This window comes from Ranitomeya variabilis, chromosome 1 (genome assembly GCF_051348905.1).
Source record: "Ranitomeya variabilis isolate aRanVar5 chromosome 1, aRanVar5.hap1, whole genome shotgun sequence".
Classification (NCBI taxonomy): domain Eukaryota; kingdom Metazoa; phylum Chordata; class Amphibia; order Anura; family Dendrobatidae; genus Ranitomeya; species Ranitomeya variabilis.
This window is the reverse complement of record NC_135232.1, coordinates 1,116,718,506-1,116,738,882: the sequence shown is the minus strand read 5'-3', so window position 1 is coordinate 1,116,738,882 and position 20,377 is coordinate 1,116,718,506. Positions and strand designations below refer to the sequence as shown.

General features: G+C 44.3%; 1 protein-coding gene across 1 annotated transcript in view; it reads right to left on the bottom strand.

The window, feature by feature from the left end:
* Nucleotides 1–9,878: 9,878 nt before the first annotated feature.
* LOC143792426 (transmembrane emp24 domain-containing protein 11-like) overlaps nucleotides 9,879–20,377 on the bottom strand; it is a 48,209-nt gene continuing 37,710 nt past the window's right edge. Inside the window, exons 4-5 of the mRNA XM_077279310.1 lie at nucleotides 11,234–11,380; nucleotides 9,879–10,037 (exon numbers count right to left, since the gene is read on the bottom strand). Coding sequence (XP_077135425.1) covers nucleotides 9,888–10,037; nucleotides 11,234–11,380 — 297 coding nt within the window. The 3' untranslated portion in view covers nucleotides 9,879–9,887. The remainder of the gene's footprint in view (nucleotides 10,038–11,233; nucleotides 11,381–20,377) is intronic.

Here is a 20,377-nt window from a genome sequence, read left to right as displayed (position 1 = left end):
TCATGGAACCGTGAATGTCCACTCTAACTCAACTGTAAACTTCTGCTCTGATGGAACCATGAACGTCCATTCTCATGGAACAGTGAATGTTTGATTTGAGGGAACAATAAACTTTCATTCTGAGTCAACTGTAAACTTCTGCTCTGATGGAACCATGAACGTCCATGCTGATTGAATCGTGAACGTCCACTGTGACGGAACCTTGAACGGTTGCTTTGACTGAACTGTAAACATATGCGCTGATGCAGTCATGAAGTCCACTCTTTCGGAACTGTAAACATCTGCTCTAAAGGAACTGTGAACGTCCACTCTGATGGAACTGTCAACATCCGCTATGATGGAATCATGAGCATCCACTCCCACTGAACTTTGAACGTTCACTCTGACTGATCTGTGAATGTCTGCTCTGATGGACATGTATATTGCCTCTTCAGAAAGAGGATTTGAACTCTATAGCGCCACCTGTTGGAAGTAGCGATCCTACAAGTCACAATTGACCCTTTAACGAGTCTTGCAATATGACTTAGGATAAAAGCCAAATCAGAATTTCAATTTGCAGACAAGGTGTTTCGGGCTATTGGCCCTCGTCAGTGCAAAGTATGAGAACTGATTTAGCTAGGTGAGAGGCTCTAGACCGGGGTGAGCATCGCACGGCGAATAAGCCTCCTTACCTTGACAAGCCAGAGCTGGTATGTCACTCTTCACAAGGAGAAACCTTATCCCTTAGTGCTCTGATGGAATCGTGAACGTCCGTCCACTCTGACTGATCTGTAAATGTCTGCTCTGATAGAATTGTGAATGTCCATGTCCATCCACTCTGAGTGATCCATGAATGTCTGCTCTGACTGAGCTGTGAACATTTTCTCTGACTGGTCCATGAATGTCCACTCTGACTCAGCCATTAACGTCAGCTCTAATGAAATTGTGAATGCCTACCCTGACTGAATTGTGACTTTCCGCTCTGATGAAGTCATGAGCATCCATCTACTCTGACTGAACCATGAACGTCCGTCCACTCTGACTGATCCGTGAATGTCCACTCTGACTGAACCTTGAACGCCTACTCTGACTGAACTGTGAACATCCGCTCTGATGGAACCATGAACGACAGCTCTGATGAAATCATGAACGCCTACTCTGACTGAATTGTGACCATCCGCTCTGATGAAATCATGAGCATTTGTCTACTCTGACTGATCCGTTAATGTCCACTCTGACTGAACCATGAAAGCCTACTCTGACTGAACTGTGAACATACACTTAGATGGAACCATGAACATCCGTCCACCCTGACTGATCGATGAACATCAGCTCTGGTGGAACTGTGAACATCCGCTCTCACTGAACTGTGAATATCCACTCTGATAGATCTGTGAACGTTCACTCTGACTGATCCGTGAATGCCCGCTGACAGAACTACGAACACCTACTCTGAACTGTGAACATCCGCTCTGATGGAACCATGAATGACAGCTCTGATGAAATCGTGAATGCCTACTCTGAATTGTGACCGTCCGCTGTGATGAAACCATGAGCCTCAACCTACTCTGACTGAACCATGAATGTCCATCCACTCTGACTGATCATTAATGTCCAATCTAACTAAACCATGAATGCCTACTCTGACTGAACGGTGAACATCCGCTCCGAAGGAACCATGAACTTCCGTCTACCCTGACTGATCCATGGAACTCAGTTCTGATAGAACTGTGAACATCTGCTCCACTGAACTGTGAATGCCCACTCTGATGGAGCTGTGAACGTCTACAGTGACTGAGTGTGAATGTCCACTCTGTATGATCTCTGAACGTCCATTGTGTATGACACTAGGGACAGGTGAGAGCAGTGGAGTCGTGCGTATTATGGGTTATTTTTCCTTCCTATTTCTAAAATGAATCTGATTTATGTGAGCACATTTTTGGTAAAATTCTAAAAGAATTTTAATGACTTGGAATAGATTTCTTTTCAATTACTAGACACAAGAGCAGTGTGCTGCGGCATCCACGGGGTGTGAATGGCCCACCAAGGAGCCTTTGCAGAACTGGTGTGTTTATGCACTAGTCTGTAGATTTCAACATTTTTGGGATTCAGTTAGCATGAATCTAGAAGCCGACCCTCAATTTGTTGGATTTTTTGAGGGCCAGGAAGGTGTTAAAAATATATATATTTTAAATTCTCTTTCTCACGTGTGCTAGGTTTGGCCCACACCTGACTATTGTCTCCAGCTCCGCTGCAGCTCTCCGGTGCACCGCGTAGGCGTTTGGTTCTTCCGGTGCTGAGCTCTCGGGAGGCAAAATATGTCATTTACCGTACATCAATAAAAGGCGTTGCGTCCCTATGAGACTACATGGGACTCAGCAGTGAAGAAGCCAAAGACCTGCACAGTAAATTGGGGTGAGGTGGGAGTGGTGGCAGAAGTAGTCAGGTGAGGGACTAGCACTGGTGAGTATACAAATTCATCATTTATGGAGGTTTTCAAGCCACTTTTCTTTTTTCTCTTGACATTTTTTACCTCACATTCTTGGTTACATGTGGGGCGCCCTACCAGGGCAGCGGGGCACTCGGTACCAGGTCCGGTCTTAAAGGGGATGTCACGGTGGCTGCGAGACGGTCTGTGGCCCTGGGTGTCCAATTAAAGGGGAACGGTTTTTAAAGGGAATTGTGATAAAGTCTATTGTTCGTGACGCCACCTGTGGTTCTCGGTCAGTAGGGACCGATGCTGCTTAAAGGGGTCCTCTAGGGTGATGGTAAGGTGGCTGGATGGTGACGCTTTCCACAGGTGAAGTGGGGTCCCCAGGGCTCCCAAGGTGTGTGGCAAGGATGTTGTATACTGACGAATAAGTGGAGGACACAAGTTGTAAAGTCTTTACCTGGTTTACTGATGGTAGTAGTGCATCTCAGTCCAGAGTACCAGGTGTAGGGTAGCTGTGGTCCAGCCGGCTTGGAGGCAATAGAGGATCCCTTTCCCAGTTGAGGTTTGTGAGCCTTTCCTCCATGCGCTGTTGTATGAGGTCCCTGCTGCCTGAAGGTTACTGGCAATGTCCTCTTTCCCCTGTCCTAGAACAGGTACCTGCATGACGGGCAGCTAGAGCCATTTTATAGGGACTCTATCATGCCCCAGGCTATTCAGGTGCTGCTGCGTCTCAGGTGTGGTGTGGGCCAATCGCATAAAGATCTTAGCCCTCCGGTTCTGCTAAGTGTCCTAGAGTCCCACTAAAGCCTTGGGCTCCCAATGCCCGGTTACTGTGCTCTGGCTCTGAGGGTGCCCGGTCACAGTTCCCCTCTGAGCCCTTTTTCACTCCTGTGCTCCTTTCCTCTGTAGCTCCACCACATACAACCCTACAGGTTATCTCTCTTTCCAGAGGCTGCAGCTTCCACGTGGCTGCCAGGCCTCTCTGTCTGTTCCAGACTTCCTTCCTCTATCTCTCCGTCCTCGAGACTAACTGTCTCCCTTCACTGTCTCTCTCAGACTGGCTAGCTCCTCCTCCAGACCAGGACATATATCCATATTTGAGGGAAGCTCCATTGAATGTGTTGTTTGTGGGTGCCTTACCTGGTAAAGGAAATTCCCATTGCCTCCAAGCATGATAACTCCCTTCCCAAAAGGAAGGCAACATCACTGCAACAACCGGTTACCTGGGGTGTTGCACATGTAGTTCATGAATTTTGCTCAAAAAAGTATTTGATAAAATGTCACAAAATTTGTACCCCCAAAAATTCAGGAGTACATAAAGTCACTCCAAGAGATGATTGATGTACATTGGAGCGAAAATTTAACAATTTTTTTAAAAAAACAAACGACCTTGATGAATCAGCTACAAACATCTGTAAAACCCAAACACCGCAAACGCAAAGAAAGTATAAGACGTAAATGAGAAACAGGTGAAAAACTCCAAAAAAGCAGACAAGAAAATACATAAATATAATAATGTAATGGGTCCCAAGTGTTTCTCTTCCCCATAGGGTAACGTTTCTCCTCACAGAGACTGACATGCCAAGGTGAGGAGACTTTAAAGCTACAACACTCCTCTGGGAAATATGCAAATTGTCTCTTCAGAGAGGAAGAGGACTAGAACTCTATCGCCACATATTAGAAGTCGAAATCCTTAGGCTGTGTGCACACGTAGCAGATTTTTTGCGTTTTTTTCGCGGTTTTTCGCTATAGAAACGCTATAAAACCGCGAAAAAAACGCTAACATTAAGCATCCTATGTAACAGAATGCAATCCGCATTTTTTGTGCACATGCATTTTTTTCCTGAGCGGAATTGCAATCCAGAAAAAAACGCAGCATGTTCATTAAAATTGCGGAATCGCGGCGATTCTGCACACATAGGAGTCCATTGATCTGCTTACTTCCCGCACGGGGCTGTGCACACCATGCGGGAAGTAAGCAGATCAAGTGCGGTTGGTACCCAGGGTGGAGGAGAGGAGACTCTCCTCCACGGACTGGGCACCATGTATTTGGTAAAAAAAAAAAAAAGAATTAAAATAAAAAATAGCGATATACTCACCTTCTGGCGGCCCGGCCTTCTCAGAGGCTTCCGAGGTGTGTGTGAAGGACCTGCGATGACGTCGCGGTCACATGACCCGCGGTCACGTGACCGCTACGTCAATGGAAGGTCCTGAACACACAGCATTAGGAACGGAAGCCGCTGAGGTGAGTATAACCTTTTTTTTTAATTTTTTTTATTATTTTTAAACATTCTATCTTTTACTATTGATGCTGCATAGGCAGCATCTATAGTAAAAAGTTGGTCACACTTGTCAAACACTACGTTTGACAAGTGTGACCAACCTGTCAGTCAGTTTTCCAAGCGATGCTACAGATCGCTTGGAAAACGCTAGCATTCTGCAAGCTAATTATGCTTGCAAAACGCTAGTTTTCTGCGGGTATATGCATGCAAATTCTGCATGCGATATACCCGCGGCAGGAGGCGCAGAATTGCCGCGGAAATTTCTGCGGCAATTCTGCTACGTGTGCAGTTAGCCTAAAAGTCAATATCAACCCTCTAACGAGCCTCACCACATGACGTAGGGTAACAGACAAAACCAAAATCTCAATTTGCAGACACTGTTTCTGGGTGCTGGCCCCTCATCGGTGCAGCGTGTGAGAACTGGTTTGGCTTCTCGAAAGACATCATCCTGCTTCTGCACGAAAAATCAGAATATGGCTATGGTCACACTATCAGTATTTGGTCAGCATTTTACATCAGTATCTGTAAGCCAAAACCAGGAGTGGGTGATAAATACAGAAGTGGTGCACATGTTTCTATTATACTTTTCCTCTAACTGTTCCACTCCTGGTTTTGACTTACAAATACTGATGTAAAATACTGACCACATACTGAATTTGTGACCATAGCCTATCTGTGATAATACCAGATATGGCCACCAGGTGGCAGCAAAGACCATTAAAAATAGTAAAACAAAATGGTAAAAAAAATTATACACTTTGCTGCTTCTCTAATAATATATTTTTGTATTACTGTTACTATCTATATTATTATTATAATACATGGAACATTTATAATTATGTGTAGAATTGTGGTGTTTACAGTTTATAAATAAGATACTAATAAAACACTTCCATGGGGTCCCATTCACCGACCAGCTTCAAAAATATCAATATATCTATTTTTCGACTGAAAAAAAAATAATTTATGTTTTATTTTAAAATGGATTCTCATATTTTGGATTACACATTACACATGGTGTTACATTTATAGCTTCATTATACATAAACCTGGTATTTGTAACATATGTATGATAAATATTTATTTTTTTTAATTATTTTTACAATATTCTTTTTTTTTTTTTGCTGCTTGTGATATTATTATTATGTACAAGGTTTCTTCTATTTTTTTTCTATTAAAACCCTCACAAAAAAAAGCTGAAAATGAACGCTCTATTTATAGGTGTAATATATACTTATACTTGACTTTTTTTTTAATAACCCTATTAAGCAACACATCGATGTGAAACTCCATATGAGAGAAAAATTAATTTCTGGTTTAATGGAAAACGGATTCTCGAAGGATTTTAGATTTTAGATTACACGTAGTGTTATGTTTATTGCTGCATTACACATAAGCCTGGCAAAGAAAATGGTGGTGTGTAATGTAACAGTTATCTTTATGAGACGTTCATATGCATTAATGTGCCCGGAAAGCCTTGTGTTCACTTTATCTGTTCTATGTGATAATTCGCTATTAACCAGCTATACATTAACATAAACAGATTTGCTATTTGTTTGTGGAACTTTGGCGCCATCTGCTGTCCATGCTGCAAACTACAGTTGAGAAACTATAGCAAGTTAAAATTACGCATATCGTGTGCACAATTATTAGGAAATCTGTATTTTTGATGATTAATTTAATTATTGAACAACTCCAGAGTTCTCGCTCAATCCTTAAGGTTAATAAACCTGAAACCTTAATATTTAGGAATAAAAGTTAGGTTTTTGTCTTTCTTTGGAGAATATCTGTGTGTGCAGAAACATGAAAAAAGTAAATTTTTCATCACAATTGTTTATTTTCATCTGTTAAAGTGGGAATAATACTCAAACAGATCAAAATAACATTTTAAAAAAATCAACGCCCATAATAGTAATTTAGCCGCCCTTCACTTCAGTAACAGTCATAAGTAGAGATGATTAAACCTTTCAAGGTTCGGTTCAGTTCGGATCGGCAAACGGTTCTGCGAACATGCCCAAACTCCATTGACTTCAATGGGAGGCAAAATCAAACGCATATACAACTCCTTCAAGAGGAGCAAAGAGCTCACAGAACAGTTGAAATTAGGGGCAGACACCAGGAAAAGTGGCATCAACTGACCCATCAATTGTGCTATAAATAAAAAAAAATTTAAAAAATGAAGTGGGATTCCGTCTTATTTTTTGATAACCAGCCTTCCTAAAGCAGACAGCTGGGAGCTGGTATTCTCAGGCTGGTAAGGGATATTGACCCCCCAGCCTAAAATTAGCAGCCCCCATCCGTCCTGAAAAGGCGCATCTTTTAGATGCACCAATCCTGGTGCTTTGCCTGGATCTTCCTGTTTGCCCTGTAGCGGTGGCAAGTGGGATTGAGATATGTGGGGTTGATGTCACCTTTGTATTGTCCGGTGACATCAAGCCCATGGCTTAGTAATGGAGAAGCGTCTACAAGACATCTATCCATTACTATTCCTATAGTTGTATTGCAAATAAACACACAGCTAGAATAAAGTCTTTTAATTGAAAGAATGACACAGACTCCTTTATTTAAAGTAAATTAAACCATACTCACGTTATCGCCCAGTCCACTGAAGCCATGGTCTCCTGTAAAAAATGCAAAAATAAAAAACAACATCCCTCACTTGTCTGTCGTTCTGTCCCACGCCATAATCCATGTCTGGAGATAAACAGTTTTCAACCTGGATAATGCCAAGATGCGACCAGTGAGCAATGAGCTGCTGCGAGTGCAACAACAGTGACTAGCGGTCACGTCATCGAGGTTTCTGCCGGTCACTGCATTTCCAGTCAGGCTGATCTGCGGTGACCTCAGTAAGATCACCACAAACACAGCAAGAAAAAGTCTAATAGATGCACCTCTTCAGGGGTGGCTGTTGGCTGCTATATTTAGGCTGAGGGGGGCAATATCCATGACCCCTTACCAGTCAGAGAATACCAGCCCCCAGCTGTCTGCTTTAGCTCAGCTGGTTGTCAAAAATGGGAAGGACCCCATGCGTTTTTTTTTATTATTATTTATTTAAATAATTTTAGCAAAATATGACGTGGGGACTAGTGATGAGCGAATATACTCTTTACTCGAGATTTCTCGAGCACGCTCGGGTGACCTCCGAGTATTTTTTGGTGCTCGGAGATTTAGTTTTCAGCGCCGCAGCTGAATGATTTACATCTGTTAGCCAGCATAAGTACATGTGGGGGTTGCCTGGTTGCTAGGGAATCCCCACATGGAAGGCTGGTATCAGTGGGGTACCTTGAAGTTTGTGAACCCCAATGTAAAATCTCTATCAGGTTTCCCAGCTATCACAGGTCTTAGGATTATTAATAATATTGGTCTTTTCATATGGCTACTCTTAGACTCCAGGTCCTTGTTGTGCCTGAACTTCTGCACCCTCTACAGTTATATCCCTAATTCTTTATTCATAGAATTATAGAATGTTAGAGTTGGAAGGGACCTCCAGGATCATCGTGTCCATCCCCTGCTCAATGCAGGATTCACTAAACCATCTCAGACTCATTGGTCACCCTCGCTGTCAAAAAGATTTTTCTAATATCTAATCTTTATCTTCTCCCTTTCATTTTCATTCCATTGCTTCTCGTGATTCCATGTGCAAATGACATTCATTGCAATATTTATATATGATTCATGGATACGCAGGATAGGTGATGAATTGGTCAGTGGGGGTCCAACCATTGCAACCCGCAACAAACCCCAGAATGGGGATTTTTATCCCCGACAGGGAAATCGTATCCCGGTTACAAAATATGGAGTTAGGACAGATGGCCAACCACCGAGCCATTCATTCTCTATGGGACTTCCGGGAACAGCTGAGTACAGAACTCGGTAGCTCCATAGGGAATGAATGGAATGGTGTAGAGCATGAACATTGCGCTACATTGTATCGGGGATAAAAGAATCCCTATCTTCTAATCAGTCCATGTCTGAGCAGTCGGTCAGCAGTCGGACGCTCACCGTTCAGCAAGATATCATCTGTCTCATGCTTCCCGACCATCCTGGATGCAGAGAAATAATTCCAAATTGGAGGAGATGTCCCACTACATTGGAAGTCAGGGATATGTTCAAACTTCAATGTTGCAGCATAGACTATCTCCCTTCCTCACTTGGCCATTCTACATTATTCATTTTCTTGAAGTTTTGTCTTCTCCAGGATTTGAACTTCTTGCATGGCAAGCACCATACCAAAGGTAGTAGAATTTTCTCAGGCTACACCTCTTCTAAATGATGTTCTTCTTTATAGGCACATTGTATTGGTACAGATACTATAAAGTCATGGCCGAAAGTGTTGGAACCCTTGAAATTATTCCAAAAACTGAAGCATTTCTCCCATAAAACTTGTAACCTTGAGATTGTCAACATATTTGAACAATTTGGGTTCTCAAGTCCTCAGACAGTTCTCTTCTCCTATTTCTGTTCCCCATGCTTAGTTTGGCACACACAGACACACAATACAAAGATTGAGTCACCTTCTCCCATTTGTGTGATTTTCCTATTGTCCATACCTGTTACTTGCCACAGGTGAGCTTGAACGAGCATCACATGCTTGAAACAAAGTTGTGTACCTACAATTTTGGAAAAGTGCCAACAATTTTGTCAGGCCCATTTTGGGGTTTTGTGTGAAATTCTGCCCAATTTGCCTTTTTTTTCTGCTTATTTTTTGTGTTGTTCCAATACACACACAGGAAATAAACATGCGTAGAAGAAAGCATATGTAATCGCAACAATTTTCTGGGAGAAATATTTCATTTTCTGGAGCAATTTCAGGGATTCCAACACTTTCGGCCATGACTGTTTATATGGGGAAATAAAAAAATTAAAGTGCCCTCAAAAAGTAAGAAAAAATAATTTATTACATATTAAAGAGATATTTTAACATTTTCTACAGGTGGCCAGGGAGAATAAAATGGCAAATGGGCGTGGCTATAGGGTGTGGTTAAGGGCGTGGCCTATAATTTTATACAAATTCGAGGCTGCAGTACACATTATAACCACTGGGTGGCAGCTCTACAAGACAGAGTCTGTGTGCTTCATCCTATACTTATTTATGAAAACATTTATCCTGTGGATATCTTCCCTTTTAAATTATTCAAGCAAGAATGTTCTATAGAAGTGAAAAATTTTATTGGTTACAGTTTTGATAAATTTTATACAACTTTCTTGGCAATAAGGAAGTCTTTTAAGTGTTTGATTTGCCAGATGCCCACAGTTGTGAGAATGACGATTTGTGCGATTGCCCACCACAAGACATTCCCGTTCATGTCTTCACTCTTCCGTCTGTAGTATTCCTCACGGTTCTGTGGCAAAAAGAGAAAAAGGCTGTTGTGATATGTTATATGTTATGGAAATATTTAGTTATTCATGTAAGAAATTGATTGCTTCACCTACCAGGTCGTAAAAGAGTCAGCTTAAAATGTAAAATTACTTTCCTTATTTCCTCTTCATGTGCTTTTCTATCCTTGGTTTTGTCTTACCTTCCCCCCACTCCACTGAGACTGCAGCTGCTGTTTCCCCTCTCCACAGTGTGGAGATCTGGATACACTTTCCCCTCCGCCCATTATCTGTGATCTCTAACAGTGGGAGGAGGAGAGCAGAGAGAGCGGAAGCTCTGACAGATTTGTAACATTTTTGAAGATCACTCGGTGTCTATATCTTAAAAGTAAACTATTAAAACCTTACCGATGGTGTGTCCTGTGTGTGAAGGTCTACCAATTATAAAGGATGGGTCCTCAGAATCATATTCTCTGGTGGACCCAAACAATCCCAGTCTGACAATGTGTACATTATATCAAAACCGGCTGATGACTGATTTCTGGATACAAGTCATAGTTCCAATGTGAGAAAAATCTAAAGGCTATGGACACCTTGGACATGGACAAAATGATGTTTACATATGTTAGCCCTTACGGTTAGTTAATAAAGTTCCTCTAAGTTTCAGTCTGCAATCTTCATGCCTTCAATCATTTTCAAGCCCTCCGATATGCAGTTTGCAGCCTGATCTAAGTTTCTGATTTTTACTTGTGGGATTTTCTTTCTCAGTAATACAGGCTGTATGAAAGTGCTGTGTGTATCCACGGCGTTTCTGTCTTTACTTGATTTCGAATGTGCTTTTCCCCTTCTCTATAGCCTGTTATCTCTCATTTCCATAAGACTTTAGATACTTTCTTCCCTCTCTCTTGCAGATCTGTTTATATCCCTTTCCCTCTGTTATCTCTACAACTGAGAGAAGGGAGTGGGAGCAGAAAGAGCCATCAGAACTAGGAGCAGGAGCTCTGACTGATTTGTATTGGTTTTGAAAAAGTGCTCAGCTATGTCGAGGACTTACAGACATCTACAGCAGCAAATTTGAATAAAAACTATTAAGCAAGTTGTTTAATTCTACAGTAAGGTATCAAATGAACAATAAAAAAAAGTCTGCAAAGTTGTACACAGTCTTTAATTGCCCATTGACCTTCTCTAAATCTGTAGGCACAAATAAGGCAGTACCGCTCACCCTTTGATATTCTTGGTCCTTTGTAATATGATCAACTTCTCCTCGAAGATGTTCAAGGCTCTTTGACACTTCCTTCACTTTGTCCTTTGGATCAACACTCGCATAATCTAAGGGATGCTCCCCAACCTGAACATCCAGGTGTACCCTCTGAGGAAAAAAAGATTAGTACTTTGTCTTACTTCTTTACTAGAGATGAATGAATCTTTTAAAATTTAATTTTGCCAGATTCGCTGTAGTTTCCCGGTAAATTTGATGCACATTAAAAGTACTCCAGAGCCTTAAAATGTCCTGAAAGACATGTATGACACCATTCTCATTTCCTCACAAACTAATCTTCTTCACCGCAGGCTGTGTTCACACTTTACAGTAGCGTCGTGGGTTTTTTTACGTGATGATGGTAGAATGACCAGTGTTTTTGTTGTAATTTTAGAAAAAAAAAGTGCAATGCAGCCACAACATGTGAATGTAGCCTTACAAGTTCCTCATAATTTTATCTCTATGGCTAAGCCATGAGCTGTTATGCCCTCTCACTGTCCAGATTCACCGTAATACAGCTGCTGCATTCCTTACCTCTGCTTTTATACTGGCTACAGCAATTCCTGCTGATTGGCTGTGCTACATCATGTGCAAGGCAATATGGGAAAGCCTACCCAAGGTCATTGATCCTTATCTGGCTGATGCAATCTTGTGCAATGTGTTATGTCCCCATTATCCCATAGATTGTAAGTCCGCAAGGACAGGGTCCTCTCCCCTCTGTACCAGTCTGTCATTGTAAATTTGTTTACTGCTAACAATATTTATAACCCTGTATGTAATCCCTTTCTCATTTATAGAACCATGGAATTAATGGTGCTATATAAATAAATAATAACAATAATAATTATATAGTGGAAACTATTTTAGGCGATTTGCACTAAGTTAATCCCAAATTGTTCGAATTCACCTGGTTCAGCAAATTCCTAAAAAATCAACACAATTCAATTCACCTTGAGCCGATTTACAGAACTTATCTCTATTCATCACCTTCGGTAATATTCACCATGAACACTTGCCATATTGAAGCTTAGTTCTTGAATGTGACTTGTTCTATCTAAAATCTCCTAGAAAATTGGTCATAACACTATTGTCAATAGATTCAAAGGAGCCATAGAGAGAAATCAGTGTGATGGAGGATGTGTGTCTTCATTGACTATTTTGAAGGGTTTCTCCTAATAACCTTACCCAATTGAACATGATATAGACTATCTTTTCTTAAACTACTTATTTTTTTCAGCAAATCAGAATAAAATAGGCCTTTCATCATTTGCTGGTGTCATTTTGTTCTAACCTCCACCCATGGGCGGACATACCGCCTGTTCAACCTGTGCAACAGCACAAGGGCCCAGTGCGGGAGGGGGCCCCCGACGGGCATACAAAGCAATGAATGTGAATGACAGCCGGCGGCAGTAGTACTGCTAACAGGAGAAGCAGGGGGGCCCGCTCTGCTGCACGCATGTGATATGACAGTCAAACGGGCCCCCCTCCTCACCTGCAAGCATATATTATGCTGCTGTCCAGCCGGCTGTCACTGCTGCGGTCTGCGGTGAGCAGACGCTGAACCAGGAAGAGAGGAGGAGGGAGGGCCTCTCAGTCACAGTGAGTCACTGAAGCTTGCTCTCAAGGGTGGGATTCAGCCGGTTCTCCCCGGTTCGATGGAATCGCTTGTTAAAAAAGCAGCCGGTTCCCCCAACCGAGGAGATTCAGAGCCGCGATCCGATACCACACCTCCCAACCTTCCCATATCCCGCTGGGGAGTCCCGATTTGAGAGTGCCCCATGGTCCAGCACTGCAGAGCTGCATCCCTCTACCCGCAGAGAGCCGCACATCACATGTATGGCTGCCGCTGCTCTGTGCGCACAGGACCTGTGATGAGGTCACAGGAGGGGAGGAGTCAGGAGTCACATGATCAGGGGCCTTTGTGTATTGCAGGACTCTGCTGTGCTGTCATGGTGCTAGACGGTAAGCTTATGTGTGGGGTCAGGAGTTGTTTACAGTGTGGATGTAGCAGAGCCGTGTGTGTATGAGGTGTACAGAGCGGAGCCGTGTGTGTATGAGGTGTACAGAGCGGAGCCGTGTGTGTATGAGGTGTACAGAGCGGAGCCGTGTGTGTGTATGAGGTGTACAGAGCGGAGTCATGTGTGTATGAGGTGTACAGAGTGGAGCCGTGTGTGTGTATGAGGTGTACAGAGCGGAGTCGTGTGTGTATGAGGTGTACAGAGCGGAGTCGTGTGTGTATGAGGTGTACAGAGCGGAGTCATGTGTGTATGAGGTGTACAGAGCGGAGCCGTGTGTGTGTATGAGGTGTACAGAGCGGAGCCGTGTGTGTGTATGAGGTGTACGGAGTGGAGCCGTGTGTGTGTATGAGGTGTACGGAGCGGAGCCATGTGTGTGTATGACATGTTCAGAGTGTGCGATGCGCGCCGCAAATTTTATCCCTCTTTCCCCTCTTCAAAAGTTGGGAGGTATGGTTTAACTGCGCCCCTACGTGTTAATGTTTGAGGAAAAGGTGTGTAAATGGGTGTGGCTTAAAAATGGGCGTGGTTTTCCTACACTCAAACACAAAACCTGTTGTTAAAAATTTGAATCCCACCCCTGCTTGCTCTGCTTGTGACTCACTGTTGCTGTGCGTGGGCAGTAGTTCGTGCACTCTTCCCAGAGCCTCAGTGATCCGCAGGACTGGGTCTTTACATTACACATGAAAATGGGGGGGAGAGGGGAGGAATTAATTAATCACTGGTCTAGGTAGGGGAAGGACCGGCCCCCCTGGAATAAATGTATTAAAACGATCGATCCACTATATAAGGGGTCGATGGGGATAGAGATCTACAGAGCGCCGGGTACATGTTTAGGGTTATATGGAGTGCACAGTGACATTTGTGCATGGTTACCTCTCAGCCAATCACACACTGCCTTACAAGCACATCTGTGATTGGCTGAGAGGATGATCAGCAAGTGTCTTCTGTGCAGATATGACATCAATTGCATGACTGCTTTGTGTTATATTCAGTTGTTAAGTATGGAACTTAAATTTATTATTTAGAGTTGATAGTTGTGTTCTAAACTGATAAATATTACAACCTATATGTTTACTTAACTTTGTTGTGCTATGGAGGGGGGGGGGCCAGGAAGATTTCTTGCACAGGGGCCCACTGCCGTCTGTGTCCACCCCTGCCTCCACCAATACTTTCTTCATGACCAATAGTTGGTCCTGACAGGGTATTCCCTTATGGAATATCCATATGATATGCCATATATGTCTGATAGATGCTGGACCCATCTCTGGAGCCCACACCTGTCTCCAGAATGAGAGTCTCACAAGCTCTTTGCCCGAATGGTAAAGTGTTGAATAAAATGGTGGCTGGCTGGCGTTGACTATGCTCACAAAAAGCTGAAAATAGGCAGGTTATGGTTATAGTCTATGATATATGGATTTTAATTATATTTCTTTTTATTAATCAATGTTTAATGCAAATATAATTAGCTTATTTTGTTAAAGAAAAATGCCCTGCATGCACTTTTCAGATGCGCCTACCCTACTATATCTCATTGAACCTAGCCTTAATTTTCAGAATCTCCGCACTCACCGAAAAACAACTAAGGGGTAGGGTTGAGCGACTTTCATTTTTTTAAGGTCGAGTCGGGTTTTGTGAAACCCGACTTTGTCCAGAGTCGAGTCGAGTGCAGTCGGCCGATTATCGCTAAAAGTCGGGGATCGACCGAAACACGAAACCCAATGCAAGTCAATGGGGAAGCATAGTCGGCAGTGAGTGGAGGCCAGGAAAACACCTACAGTGCCCATTTTAATGCCAAAAACATCCATTCTTGTTTCTGAAGCTTGTCAATCTTAATTAACTTTATAATAATAGTTGGGCATTGGAACTTGGGGGTCATTTGGCAAAAGTTGTGGGGGGTAGGGCTGGTTCAAGGTTTTAGTGGGCCCAGGAAACGTGGACTACGTCACGGCGGTGGAGCAGAGAGAGGTAAGTATTTCAACGTTGCAAGTGCTGTGATCCTGAGCAAGCAGGGGGGGCCCACTCGTTCGCATTGGCACTGGCACAGGGCCCCTCAAAGTACAGCGGTGTGTTTGCATGGCGGGGGCGCCTCCCACCAGCAGCAACACTTTTGCGTACTCTGAGGGGCCCTGTGCCAGTGACGTTGCCAACGAGTATGCCCCACCACCTGATAAAGGAACCTGCACTTTCATCTGCACCTTCCTCTTTGTCCCTGTGTAAGGTGGTATAACATGCGGGAAGGGGAACCTTACTTTCAGCAGGGTCAGATTCTGGCTGTGTACAGTGCAAGGGGAATGTAGTGGTCTAGGTCAATGTACCAGCAGACTCATCTAGCAGTGGCTGGGCAATGGGCAGGATGAGGAGGAAACAGATATAGGGCCAAAGAATATAGTAGGCTAAATGCAGTTCAAAATTGGTAACAGGACTAAACAGGCGGCATTGCTTTGTTCAGTGGAGTAGCAAACCCAAGAGCAGCAGACACTGTTTTAAGGGCCCAACCACACTAGTAGGCCAAATGCAGTTTAATATCTGCTACTGTAGGCCAAAAGCCAGAAGGTTGAAGCTCAGCTGTATTCAGTTGAGGGCAAACACCAGGCAGGGGCAGACACCGTTAGTAGGCCCTAAACACCAAGTTTTAAAAAAACAGCACTTAATAAGAGCCAGAAGGTTGAAGCTCAGCTGTATTCAGTTGAGGGCAAACACCAGGCAGGGGCAGACACCGTTAGTAGGCCGTAACCAAAGTTGAAGGTCAAATGCAGTTTAATATCTGATACTATAGGCCGAAAGCCAGAAGGTTGAAGCTCAGCTGTATTCAGTTGAGGGCAAACACCAGGGAGGGGCAGACACCGTTAGTAGGCCGTAACCAAAGTTGAAGGTCAAATGCAGTTTAATATCTGATACTATAGGCCGAAAGCCAGAAGGTTGAAGCTCAGCTGTATTCAGTTGAGGGCAAACACCAGGGAGGGGCAGACACCGTTAGTAGGCCGCAACCAAAGTTGAAGGTCAAATTCAGTTTAATATCTGATACTATAGGCCGAAAGCCAGAAGGTTGAAGCTCAGCTGTATTCAGTTGAGGGCAAACACCAGGGAGGGGCAGACACCGTTAGTAGGCCGTAACCAAAGTTGAAGGTCAAATGCAGTTTAATATCTGATACTATAGGCCGAAAGCCAAAAGGTTGAAGATCAGCTGTATTCAGTTGAGGGCAAACACCAGGCAGGGGCAGACACCGTTAGTAGGCCCTAAACACCAAGTTTTAAAAAAACAGCACTTAATAAGAGCCAGAAGGTTGAAGCTCAGCTGTATTCAGTTGAGGGCAAACACCAGGGAGGGGCAGACACCGTTAGTAGGCCGTAACCAAAGTTGAAGGTCAAATGCAGTTTAATATCTGATACTATAGGCCGAAAGCCAGAAGGTTGAAGCTCAGCTGTATTCAGTTGAGGGCAAACACCAGGGAGGGGCAGACACCGTTAGTAGGCCGTAACCAAAGTTGAAGGTCAAATGCAGTTTAATATCTGATACTATAGGCCGAAAGCCAGAAGGTTGAAGCTCAGCTGTATTCAGTTGAGGGCAAACACCAGGGAGAGGCAGACACCGTTAGTAGGCCGTAACCAAAGTTGAAGGTCAAATGCAGTTTAATATCTGATACTATAGGCCGAAAGCCAGAAGGTTGAAGCTCAGCTGTATTCAGTTGAGGGCAAACACCAGGGAGGGGCAGACACCGTTAGTAGGCCGTAACCAAAGTTGAAGGTCAAATGCAGTTTAATATCTGATACTATAGGCCGAAAGCCAGAAGGTTGAAGCTCAGCTGTATTCAGTTGATGGCAACACCAGGGAGGGGCAGACACCATTAGTAGGCCCTAACCACCAAGTTTTTGTTAAAAAAAAGCTTAATAAGAGCCAGAAGGTTGAAGCTCAGCTTTATTCAGATGAGGACAAACACCAGGCAGGAGCAGACACCGTTAGTAGGCCCTAAACACCAAGTTTTTTTTAAAAAAACAGCACTTAATGAGAGCCAGAAGGTTGAAGCTCAGATTTATTCATTTGAGGACAACTTGAATTAGGGACTGCAGACAGACTTACCAGGCTGTCCCCTGTGTGGACCATGCATCCAATACATTAACCCATTGCGCCACAAAGAACACGTAACCTTCCGTGGCCATGCCTACAGGTCCATGTGTCTGTTGTCAGGTGTACCTTTGGACTCACAGATTGACAGAGTGCATGGACAATGCGCGGTCTTTTACATGCTGGTGGAGGGGTGGGGTGGCTTTTCTCGCAAAAGAATTGTCAACTGGGTAGCTCATAGCGTGGTACAGCGTAGTCCATCATGGCTTTCTTAATATTAAATAAAATAAAAAAATAGGCTCTATGCACTGTAAAATAGGTTCCAGGGGTAAACGGGCAGCATTGGTGTGGTAAGTGGAGGAGTAATGGAAGTAGGGACCGCAGACAGGCTAACAAAGGCCTAAAATAACTTAACAATAGGCTCATGGCAGTTTTACATCGGTTACATGGATACACAGGCAGGCAGCATAGTGGTCAGTGGAGGAGGAGTAATGGAAGTAGGGACCGCAGACAGGCTATCAAAGGCCTAAAATAACAAACAATAGGCTCATGGCAGTTTTAAATCGGTTACATGGATGCACAGGCAGCATTGTGGTCAGTGGAGGAGTAATGCAAGTAGGGACCGCAGACAGGCTAACAAAGGCCTAAAATAACAAACAATAGGCTCATGGCAGTTTTAAATCGGTTACATGGATACACAGGCAGGCAGCATTGTAGTCAGTGGAGGAGGATTGCAAGGAGTGTCTGACACAGTTAGTACTCCCCAAAAAAAATACATGTTAATGTCTCGCAAAACAACTATAAGTAAAAAAATGGTGGCATGCTTAGGTACAGGGGTGGGCTCATCTGCAGAGTTTATGACAAAGTGACAAAAGCGGGCACACCCACCTCTTCAGACAAACAGCACTGTAACGGGTGCTTGCGCCAAGTGGCGAGACAACGGCCCCGTGGGGGGATTTTTCCCATTGGGGGAGGTGTAAACATGTCGTATGCTGGACAAACAGCTGCTGCAAATTAAGAGATTGGAACACTCAGTAAGACCAGTCCACAAGCAAGACCTTTTTATAGGAAAGCTAGGTGTCAGCCGGGAAAGGTGGGGCAAAATAATTTGAAATCCAGGAGTGGTTCATTTTAATGAAGGTGAGATCATCCACATTTTGGGTAGCCAGACGAGTCCTTTTTTCGGTTAATATTGAACCTGCAGCACTGAATACTCTTTCTGATAGCACACTAGCTGCTGGGCAAGCAAGCTCCTGCAACGCATATTCTGCCAATTCAGGCCAGGTGTCTAATTTTGATGCCCAGTAATCAAATGGGAATGACGGTTGAGGGAGAACATCGATAAGGGAAGAAAAATAGTTAGTAACCATACTGGACAAATGTTGTCTCCTGTCACTTTGAATAGATGCTGCAGTACCTGTCCTGTCTGCGGTCATTGCGAAATCACTCCACAACCTGGTCAGAAAACCCCTCTGTCCAACGCCACTTCTGATCTGTGCACCTCTAACACCTCTGCCATGTAGCCCCCTGCAGCTTGTGTGAGACTGAGAACCATCACCGGCGCTGTGTGCTGGGAATGCCTGAATCAAACGGTCTACAAGAGTAGCTTGTTTGGTTGCTAATAGTTGTTCGAGGTTCTCATGTGGCATAATATTTTGCAATTTGCCTTTATAGCGAGGGTCAAGGATGCAGGCCAACCAGTAATCGTCATCGCTCATCATTTTAATAATGCGTGTGTCCCTTTTGAGGATACGTAAGGCATAATCCGCCATGTGGGCCAAAGTTCCAGTTGTCAAATCTGCGGTTGTGCTGGTTGGAGGGGCTGTTAAAGGCAAATCTACGTCACTTGTCTCCCTTAAAAAAACAGAACCCGGCCTGGCAACGCCACTAATTTCTGTTGGCCCAGGAGAAGCTTCCTCATTCAAAAAGTACTCATCCCCATCATCCTCCTCGTCCTCCTCCTCCTCTTCGCCCGCTACCGCGTCCTCTACACGGCCCTGACCAGACAATGGCTGACTGTCATCAAGGCTTTCCTCTTCCTCGGCTGCAGACGCTTGCTCCTTTATGTGCGTCAAACTTTGCTTCAGCAGACGCATTAGGGGGATGCTCATGCTTATTATGGCGTTGTCTGCACTAACCAGCCGTGTGCATTCCTCAAAACACTGAAGGACTTGACACAGGTCTTGTAGCTTCGACCACTGCACACCTGACAACTCCATGTCTGCCATCCAACTGCCTGCCCGTGTATGTGTATCCTCCCACAAAAACATAACAGCACGCCTCTGTTCGCACAGTCTCTGAAGCATGTGCAGTGTGGAGTTCCACCTTGTTGAAATGTCGATGATTAGGCGATGCTGGGGAAGGTTCAAAGACCGCTGATAGTTCTGCATACGGCTGGAGTGTACGGGCGAACGGCGGATATGCGAGCAAAGTCTGCGCACTTTGAGGAGCAGGTCGGGTAACCCCGGGTAACTTTTCAGGAAGCACTGGACCACCAGGTTTAAGGTGTGAGCCAGGCAAGGAATGTGTTTCAGTTGGGAAAGGGCTATGGCAGCCATGAAATTCCTTCCGTTATCACTCACAACCTTGCCTGCCTCAAGATGTACAGTGCCCAGCCATGACTGAGTTTCATTCTGCAAGAACTCGAACAGAACTTCCGCGGTGTGTCTGTTGTCGCCCAAACACTTCATTGCCAATACAGCCTGCTGACGCTTGCCACTAGCTGTCCCATAATGGCACACCTGGTGTGCAACAGTGGCAGCTGCGGATGGAGTGGATGTGCGACTGCGGTGTGTGGACGAGCTCTCGCTTCTGTATGAGGAGGAGGAAGAGGAGGAGGGGGGGCGAATGCCTACAGCCAACTCTTTCCTTGACCGTGGACTAGGCAAAACTGTCCCAATATTGCTGTCCCCTGTGGACCCTGCATCCACCACATTCACCCAGTGTGCCGTGATGGACACGTAACGTCCCTGGCCATGCCTACTGGTCCATGCATCTGTTGTCAGGTGCACCTTTGTAGTCACAGAC